This window comes from Nylanderia fulva, unplaced genomic scaffold (assembly GCF_048542155.1).
Source record: "Nylanderia fulva isolate GAGA-0341 unplaced genomic scaffold, ASM4854215v1 Scaffold12, whole genome shotgun sequence".
In the NCBI taxonomy this organism is placed as follows: Eukaryota; Metazoa; Arthropoda; class Insecta; order Hymenoptera; family Formicidae; genus Nylanderia; species Nylanderia fulva.
The window spans coordinates 5,368,791-5,379,450 of record NW_028189409.1 but is presented as its reverse complement, the minus strand read 5'-3'; the positions used below and the strand labels follow the sequence as shown (position 1 = coordinate 5,379,450).

At 29.9% G+C, this 10,660-nt stretch overlaps 1 protein-coding gene across 1 annotated transcript; it reads right to left on the bottom strand.

Annotated features, from left to right (window-relative positions):
* Window positions 1–1,988: 1,988 nt before the first annotated feature.
* On the bottom strand, window positions 1,989–10,550 carry LOC114935269 (uncharacterized). Its single transcript, XM_029308039.2, has 8 exons — window positions 10,371–10,550; window positions 7,538–10,264; window positions 6,271–6,927; window positions 5,953–6,183; window positions 5,486–5,862; window positions 4,864–5,115; window positions 4,589–4,775; window positions 1,989–4,305 (listed from the first exon to the last, which is right to left on the bottom strand). The coding sequence occupies exons 2-8, from the start codon at window positions 10,256–10,258 to the stop codon at window positions 4,270–4,272; spliced, it is 4,461 nt and encodes a 1,486-aa protein (XP_029163872.2). The 5' UTR covers window positions 10,259–10,264; window positions 10,371–10,550; the 3' UTR covers window positions 1,989–4,269.
* Between the last annotated feature and the right edge of the window lie 110 nt (window positions 10,551–10,660).

The following is a 10,660-nucleotide window of genomic DNA, read 5'->3' as shown; positions in this document are numbered from 1 at the left end:
TCCGCAGTGTTGCGCTTAAATAATTTTTAAATTATCTGTCTAAAGATAAGATGAAAATTCATCTTGAATATAAGATGAAGATGATTTTAAATTTAAATATAACTAGATCAAAAGATAGATATAACTTCCAGATAATATTGTTTTTTTAAATCGCTTATGTATAAACACAGTTATTAAAAAAATATGAATTATAAAAGGGATATAAAAATACCTATATATAGATATATATAATACATATATTTTTGTAATCTATATAAAGTGACGTCAAAATTTTAGCTAAATAATCATCTCCCATACAGCACAGATTATTGCAAATATATTGCAGCAACGTTGCAATGTTGCAAGTTGCAATGCAACATTATAAAGACATTGCAGAGATATAAGTGCACAAAATTCCAGCACACTTGTAGCAACATGACATTAATATTTCGGAAATATTGCATGTAATCCAAATTCTATAATTTATATATTGTAATATATATGAATTAACTACAACGTATTTTCTTTAATGATTTATTTACATTTATATACCTGTATATGCAACATTAGTTTATGGTTGCAATAACAATACATTATTGCAAACTCATAACATATTGCAATATTTTGTTGCAATCTTCCAAAAAGCGGACATTTTAACATTGCTGCAATTCAACAGCAATGATGTAGCAACATTTTGAGTGAATTTGCAATATTGCAATATTGCGGTGAAAGATTGTTGTAATGTTTTTGCAATCTTTCGGTGCTGTATGGGCTATATTATTTCATGTAGATAACAGCAACACTGATTGTTCATTTTTTCTCTCCCCTTCTTCCCAGGGAGGAAATAAAAAAAAATATATATATAATAAACTGCTTTATTATAATATATAACCGACATTGAGAGAAGAAGGAAAGCCGATTCTCCGTAAAACTGATCAATTTATTTCTAATAGTTTTCTAATAATAAATTAATTCGTCGATTTTATTCCTTTTTTCTCCGCGGTTTTCCCTATACGAGAAAAAATTTGATTAGAATCGTATATGAGTAAATATCTTGATGTTTTATTTTTTTAATATTGAAAAAAACTACACGTCATAAAAAGCTGTGACTATACCTTCTGCTATTACTATACCTTCATCTTTTATTAATCATCGAAATTATCTTTTATTAGTCATCGAGAAACTCCCTCAATTTCGAAAACTTTTTTATGTTTCATTAATTAGATAATTTTAATTATTTCAATTTACTTATTCATCAATTCATTATTTATTCGCTCTTAAAATGTGTAAATTGCATAAATGAAAAAAAAAATTAGTTCTCAGTCAGATGTATCAAACAACAAATAATATGCAAATTGTTTCATTTTAAATAACTTTTCGAAATTATTAATATATTTCTCAAAAAATGTTTCAAACAAAAAATTGAATATGAGATATACTTAGTATTCATTTTTTTATCGTTAATGTATAATTTCAAAAATATTCGCACACATTTTATTCAAAATGGAACTGTCTCTCTCTCTCTCTCTCTCTCTCTCTCTCTATATATATATATATATATATATATATATATATAATAAAATATATAATATAGTAATAAAATATAATAAATTCTATTTGATACGAGATATAAAGAATCGTGTTTTTTTAAATATATATGTAGACATTAAGTAATAAATCTATTTTGCATTGATTCAAGACCAAACAAACATGTGAATAATATTTGCAACACGCGAAATATATTAAAAAATTACCTTTTCTCCTTAAAGTCTCGCTAAAGTCGAACATCTTGCGCGCAATTCGATGACGTCCGATTAGCCACAAATTATGATAAAAAATAAAGTCGCCACACTCTGACGTCTCTTTATAGAGAGTCGAAGTTTGGAAAATTTCGCGTTTGGGTCGATCGGAACTTCGTTCAATCTTATCGCCACTCTATTCGAGAAACCGATGACTTTGTATTTACAATGCGAGAATGAGTGTCATATCAAGGGCGATTACTCTGAAAATTAAACTTCGCTCGATTGTATATATTATATAATCGCACGATCTCCATTCACTGCTTTTGACGTTCAACATGTAGTGTGTCATACATGCACACACAGCAAAACCTTATTAAAAATTCAATTGGTAAATAATAAACAATTTACACATAATAACGGTACGATTAATATTTGATTACAATAATACGATAATTAATATTTCATAATTATATAATTCATAACACATTTTCATGATCTTGCAAATATATGTATTTATAAGTTACGTGCCCAGCAAACACGGTATATAAATGTTATATACATATGTAAGTATTCAAGCATGTTACATGTAACGTATATGTTAGTTGTAATTTCCCACCCATAGATGTAATGTTTTTAATATAACATATATTACATTGTAGTTATATTGTCATTATATCCCAAGATAGCACTGACTTATCAATACATCAATGTGCTATTTGGTATATACACTGAAAAAAATATTTATGTAAAATTACATGATTAAGCTAGGTTTTTTCCGACCCAGCATAATCATGCAATATTGATACTTATATGAAAGATTACAGATTATATGTAATTTCATATGAAATATATTCTTAAATATTTTCAAGATTAAAAATATTTCACTGAACATGTAATTACAAATAGGAAATGTTAGTAATGTATAAATGCTATAAAATAATGTTATAAATAAAAAATAAATAAATATTTATAAAATAAAATTCTAATAAAGTAAAAATAGTAAATTTAAAATTACATGATTTTTGCATAAAAATAGTAATTTTACCTATATTTTACATGTATTTTTACATTAATATGTATTTTCACTTTAAAACAAACTGAAAAAAAATCACAGTGATAAGCAAGTAACTTTTCCAGTTCTGAACTAGTAATTTCCATGTAAAAGTACATGGATTTTTTTCAGTGTAATTACAATATAACTGCAATGTAATATATGTTATATTAAAAATGTTACATCTATGAGTGGGAAATTACAACTAACATGGATGTTACATGTAACGTACACGTTATATTACCTGTTACATTCCGTTTTATTATAGCAATGTAACAGTTATATATCAGTGTTTGCTGGGATGCGTTTGATAAGTTTATCCATATTATTACATGCATTTATTATTTATTAGATTATCACTTGTATCCAATTAGGAACACATTTTAATCTTAAATAATCCTTTTATGATCTTAATTTATTATGTAAAGCATATAAACATATATATCTAAGCTTGACACATGTGTTATATGTATATGATCACAGATATTGCATATAATAATATATTTTCTTATTTATCTTCTGCATTTTTACTTTTTGCATATAAATCTCTGCTTTGGACAAATAAAAAAAAGAGTAAGAAATTTAGAAAGTATTACGAATAAAAAGCAGTTTCACCTTGTAATGACAAGAGACAATTATTCTATATATATTTATTTATATTAGATCCGGCAAGCGCATAATTAAAGTCATAAAAATGATTGTTAATATAAACTGTAAACTTTATTTCTGTAAAATAGGAACACGTGTGTTTCAGGTGTGAATTTATAAAAAAATATGTTGGAATCTCTTTATCTCTCTTACATATAACATAAACAAAACACTAAAATTTAAAAAAAACTATTTTCTTATTATTTATATTAATACTTTGTTAACTTTGTTACTTCTTAACTTATAAAATTTGAGAAATTATATGTACAATAACAATGTGCCTTGACAAATTTGAATTTTATGAATAATTAGAAAAATTTTTATTCATTCTCTTATGACTTATACTTTCCTCTTTCAATTTATCCTAAAATTTCAAAATTTATCTTCCACTAAATAAAAATATTTATTTACATTCTTATTGCATTTAATTCCTCAATTTATGAATTATATGATACTTGGCTGTTCTTTTGGTATCACTTTATACTTCCATTCTCGTAATCATGAACATATAATAGCATAGGACTAGCAAGAGCTTTTGATTTAAAAAATATCATTTAATATTACCTAATCATCTATATTAATAATAATTATAAAAAAGGTAGATATTTGTAAATTATTAATATTTAAAGAAATGCACTATAATAATAGCTTATTCTTTTCACAGCTGAATTTGCTGTACTAATTCAGAATTTATCTTTTTTACTTCACATTGAAAGGAAAGAGATAAACTCTGAACTGATGCAGTTGGTGAAAAGAACAAATCTGATGAATATATATAAATAAAATGAACTTAACAAAACATATCAAAGGACTATTACCTTTTTGACAATAAACATTAACACAAAGTTGTCATGGATTGTACCTTGCAATTCTTGCAGCATGTACCTGAAAATAGTGTGTGAATTGAAAATAATTCAAGATACAGTTATACAATTGTAAAACATTTTTAATTCTCTTTAAAAAAATTTTAATATCAATGGTTTAATAAAAAGATATTGCAAGTATGCAATGTACTGTTGGTCAATGCTGTTGCATTCCCATAAGTTGTATATAATGTATTTTTCTTTCAATATACTTAAAAATGTTTTTTAAGCATATAACATTGGTGTTAAACCATTGATGTTGTCATTGATCTTGATAAATTATATAGATAAAACTATCTATATACCGGCATTTCATTGGGTTGAGCAACATCTTCGTGGGGGCCTCTTGCTTTAGGCGGTAACTTCGGCAAAAGAGCATTCACATTTATATCGACTTCAGGATTTTTTTGCTTGATTTGCTTCATAGTTTCCTTACACACTTTGATTACTGACTCGGCATTCAAACGACGATCATCACTCCATAACGGACAACTATGTACACAAAAAACGTAATATATGAGAGATGCTGATTAGATAGTACACATAAAAAATGATATTGCATAATATTAAAAAAACTCACAGATTTGAATTTTGCACTCCTTGACCTTGAAAATGTTTATAGTCGGTTACAGGTTGATCGCATATGTAACACATTTGGGCGCCGCACAAACAAGTCATTTTGTTGCAGCCTTCTTCCTTGAAAAATGTTCGTCCGCACTTGTAACATTTCCGTACAAGAGCTTCAGTCATTTTTTCTTCCAAGTATAAACGCGCAGCGTCCGACTTCACTTCGTTACATTTCAGAGGTATATGATTGAGTTCCTTACAAAACCTAATATATAAAAAAATAATATATTAACACACTGTACAATTTTTATTCGCTTTTAATTACATTTCTGGGAATAAATAGACCATCAGTGCTGTCAAAAATGTAATAATTTAATTTGACATTTTTATCAAAGAAAATACATCTATGTGAATATTTTTTCACTGACATAATAAAAATTTTAAAAAATAATTAATAAAAATACAAAAATATATATATTTTTTAAATCATTCTAAAACTTGCAATCTTTATTGATTTTATTTTTTTATATGTGCATTCTGAATAATAAAGTGTACAAAAGAAGAGTTAGAGATATAAAAATGTGAGAAAATATGGCAAAAAATATAAGGAAATAACAACATCAAGATTAACTTACCGACATGATTCTTTCATGCAATTAGGATTGAGACATCTAAATACTTTATCCTCGGGTGGTGGTATAGATGCAAAGTGACAAAACGGACATGAGACTAAACCCTCCAATCCAGCAGCCATTACTTCTGCTTCTTGTCGTTTGCAAAGAAGAATACTGAACTTTGTTGGTGATAGTACTTTCTGAAGTACAGACAATGGAAATTCGCATCCACAGTCTAATAGACAATTTATATGTGCCTTTCCTTCTGCTAATATTAATTCTGTGCTTCTCACAATACAGTTGTTGCAAAATAAATGTCCATTCTCGCATGTGAAACATTTTAACGGCATGCATTCGTCGTCATAACAACATTGACATTCAACCAACTCGTTTCTTGCCTAAAAGAAAAAACTTATATTAGAATTACAGAAAATAATAAATTTTTTAAACATATTTTGTTTTTATTTTATTATATTCCATTGTCATACTTTAAGTTTTTCAAATTCTTTAGCCTCTTGATCTTTCAATTCTGTTAAGTACTTTCTTAGTTCCATTTTATGCTGTATAAAAGCACATTCTTGAAGTAGCGGTATGTTTTCTGTTAGTATCATATTATGAGATCGTTTAGTTTTCATATCAGGGCTCAACACTTCTAAAGCCTTGGCAGTTAGACTTAAATTATGTAAATGCTCACTGTATGTATTCAACAATGTATTTACCTATAAAAAAACATTGTTAAAATATTATATTATTAATATTATTGTATTGTTACTATTGTGTATATAAGATATAATTTAAACATTTACCCTGATTTTACTGAAATAGTGCTTCAAAAAGTCTATCGCATATGGATTGAATTTACATCGTCTGTTTGCATTTTCAAAATGAGCAAATGGATCTGGGAATAACTCTAAAAATTGCTGTATTTTGAAATCTGAAGTATATTGTTTCTGTTGTTCCGTGATCTTTTTTTTAGCTAAATATTGTGTTCTTGTTGGGTAATCTGGATTTTCTATTTTTGATTGTACAAATTCCTTTATTTTCTCGGGATCTTTATAGTTTTCTTCAGCTATTTTTCTCAAATATATAGGATCTGCTTCTGGGAATATCATTAATAAATCAGCATATTGATCATTCAGATCATAGGTAATATTAGAATTATTCGCCTCTGGTAGTATTGCTTTTTTGATATTTGGATAGTTTTGTCCATGTTCTAGCAAATATACAACTAATGTTTCGAACAATGATGGTTCATCATGTGATTGGAACTTAACATCTGTAAGATAGTTTTGGCACATTTGTTTAATGAAAAAAGTATCTACAGCTGGAAACATGGGTATTAATTTGTAATATATTTTGCTAGCTTTCTCATTTAATATGATTTCTGGATAACCAGCATTTTTCACTGTGGCTTTCTGCTCTTTTTTATTTCCATTTACTTGATCATGTAATGCCATAGGGTCCTATAAAAAAAATTTTAATTTATTTATATTAATAATAAAAAGATACATATCTATTGTAATTTAAAACTAATGATTGAAAAAACAAATATATCGCGAATTTGATGGAGATTGTAAAACGAGTTCAGGCAGTTGAGAAAGATAAATTATTGATTTTTTGTACTTCTGAAATTTTTATCTTATTATACTTCAAAATTGAAAATTGAGATTTTGCGAGATATATTACGCCTATGTGGAAAAAAATAAACGCACAATTTCAGCCAGGATCAAACATACAATCAAGTAAAAATATGTGAAACGCATCGATGAAAATATTGAAAAAAAAGAGATGCATAATTATATGTATTATCTATACCTTTGAAGACATTTTCATCGGCATTTTATCAATAATATAATAAATTCTAAATTTCAACGAAAGACGATCTTTCTTCAATATCGCGACAATGTCTTCGTAGAACGATAATTAATTACATATTACATATTTCTTTTGAATTCTTCAAAACTGATCAAATGTTATATTTACGGAGCGAATGCTGTTGCCGAATTTTAGTTACTGAATTTTGACTTTGAAGCTAACCTGCGGAGATAAATATATACAAATGTATATTTTCACCTGTTTTTCTTTTCCTATATCGTGAACCTGAAGTGTATTCATATCGTCCTGCCGTCTTGGATTAGTTTTTTGTTCGTCGTTGCTTTTTCCCGCCGAGAGTCTTTCCGAACCTGCATCCGGGGCGAGAGATTTATCTCCCAAAAAAAATGGTTGCACGTATTGAGCATTAAGCGACATGTGGTCCCGTAAATGCGATAATCGAGACGAAGATGGCACAGGCCTCATCGATGCCAGATCCTTGTGATACTTATGTCCATGCACCTGCACTCTTTTCGGTTTCGCATCCGATTGCATTTTGTTTGACGTGACAGTTGTATTATGCAGAATAGGTGGTCTGACAGATGGATAGCGTGTCCCCAGTAGTCTTTCATGTCCTTCATGAAGGTGTATATTTCTCCCAGCACTACTGTTTATGACGGTTCGTACATTTTCTGCGTGATTTATCTTTAATTTTGTTAAATGCTGTAATTTTGGCGGTGCTAAAATAGGAGATGTTTGTTTCGATAATGATGGGGTTTCTTTAATAACTGGTGTTCCTTTGACAACTGTAAACTTTGCTGGTCTTAATACAGGCACAGCATTTTTCACTGCGTCAATTATCTGCATTCTCAACATAGTCCCGGGATCAGCAGTACTCGATGTAGCAATGCTTGGATCAGCGAGCCTTGGACTAACAATTCCTGGTGTATCAATTATCTGCATTTTCAACACAGGAGTGCTAGGATCGACAGTACTCGATGTAGCAATGCTTGGACCAGCTGTATAAGGATCAATACTTGGACCAGCTGTATGAGGATCAATACTTGGACCAGCTGTATGAGGATCAATACTTGGACCAGCTGTATGAGGATCAATACTTGGACCAGCTGTGTGAGGATCAATACTTGGACCAGCTGTGTAAAGATCAATAAAGCTTGGATTAGTTGTGTAAGAATTAATAAGGCTTGGACCAGCTGTGTGAGGATCAATACTTGGACCAGCTGTATAAAGATCAATAAAACTTGGACCAGCTGTGTAAGAATTAATGAGGCTTGGACCAGCTGTGTAAGGATCAATAAGGCTTGGACCAGCTGTGTAAAGGTCAAAAATATTTGAATCATCTGTATAAGGATCATTAATGCTTGCACTGACAATGTTGAGACCAGCATTACTTGGACCAGCAATATTTAGATCGACAATGTTTGGATCGACAATGCTTGGACCAGCATTGCTTGGACCAGCAATATTTAGATCAACCATGTTTGGATCGACAATGCTTGGACCAGCATTGCTTGGATCAATACTGCTTGATACAGTAGTATTTAACTCAGTAGTAATAGGACTAGCAGTGCTCAATGCAACATTGCTTGGATCAGCAATGTTTAATGCAGTAATACTCGGTACAATATTTGGCAGAACAGTTGGTACGGAAAGAATGTTGTTTATTTCTGTCTCATGTAGCACTGCTGAATTCATTGTCGGTTGCAATTCCTTGTTCTCTGAACCATTTTCTGATAATTTCTCCAAATGTACATTCTTACACATGTTGACATCATTACTGGGCATATCCAATTGATCCACCTTCACTTTCTGTGTCATATTAATTTGTGAATAATTTATACTGTCATCTGTATTATTCATATCTATTACATAATGACTCTCTTCTGTCATATCCATTTTTATTTCATCACTTGTTAACAATACTGATTCTCTATTTTTTGGTGGTTCAATATCTACAACTTCCATTTCATTTCTTGCACATACTTTATCTTCCTTTTCTAATATTGTTCTCGTATCTGTCACATTCTCTTCTGAAATATTTTTATGCTGATTAGTACAGGAATGTCTTTTAATCTTGAGAGGACGTATCTTTTGGAACATGTGTTTTCGTTTGCTTGCTAATTGTGGAGGTGGTCTCTCCTTTGGCAACAAGTCCCATAATGTAAGTTCAATGCGATTGTTTGCTAAGTGATTATTACAGAGTGTTTTATAGATTAAAGTACAATCAAAATTTGGTAGAAGAGTATGTATTCGATTTGCATCTATTTGCAAATTATCTAAATTACAAGAAGAGCAATATTTCTTAAGACTTCGAGATCCATCATCAGAATCCTTACTACAACCTGGTTTCGGACTATCAGAAAAACTATTCCTCTCATAAAAAACACTCTTCATATAAATCACATCATTATTATTCTCCTTTAAAGATACATTATTATTATTCTCCTGTAAGCATTCTATTTCATTTGTGCCAGGATCAACATTGACAGAAGTTTTCGACTTGTTGCTGCTGACAGTTTTACCTTCGTCCAAAATCGCGTCAGAACCAGATGACGACGTATCTGACGTCCCCGGATTCATATCGAGAATTGAAATATCGTCGCAATTATAATAATAATCTCTATCGTCCTCGGTATCCGAAACTTCAATTGTTATGACGGAATTTTTGGTGGCGAAATGTTGAACGTCAGATTTGGAAACTTCTTCAATGTCGTCTTGCGTCTGATCTCGAGACTCGTTGTTAACAGATTGTTCCTCGTCCGAAAATTCTGCGGAATCTACGGGATCTTTGCCCATAATTATATTGATAATATATTCCATCCTGTTCTTTATCTCACTGGGCAAATTCATCAGAAGTTCACACAATACGATTTCGTCGACGTCTTGTTTTTCGCTCGGCAGACATCTCTTTATCTCTTTAGCCTCTTGGAGTAGCTCCTCAAATGTAACCTGATCTGGCATAGCTGTCTGTAAACATTATTCAAAATTGAAAATCTTGAACCAACGAGAATCGAATAAACTTACGCTTAAGTAAAACGAAGTAATGAAAGATTTATAAGTAATTTATAATTACATTAATTTTTTATGAATCCTAAACTGTGGCGCAAATCGAGATGCTACAAGTTAAAACGTGTTGTATTTCAAAGAATCCTATCCAGTAAGAAAACACAATAAATGACAGATTGACTAGGTTCAATTTAATTGAACTCCGAAGCGGAATGAAATGAGATGAATACATATTTAGAAAAATTGGAAAGAAAGAGACGAAGAGCGGAAAGTGCAATAATTCCAGAAAAGAGAACAAATTGAACCTGTCACGCGACTGGCTATCAAATAGGGAATTTTTCTAGGATCAAAAATATC

Excerpts from the sequence above, each read along its gene's own strand:
- LOC114935269 (XM_029308039.2), bottom strand. The coding sequence starts at position 10,258 with ATGCCAGATCAGGTTACATTTGAGGAGCTACTCCAAGAGGCTAAAGAG. Across the intron at positions 6,184-6,270 it reads ACTATTTCAGTAAAATCAGG|GTAAATACATTGTTGAATAC; the intron begins GTAAATGTTTAA and ends GTTTTTTTATAG. Across the intron at positions 4,776-4,863 it reads GGAGTGCAAAATTCAAATCT|TTGTCCGTTATGGAGTGATG; the intron begins GTGAGTTTTTTT and ends TTGTGTACATAG.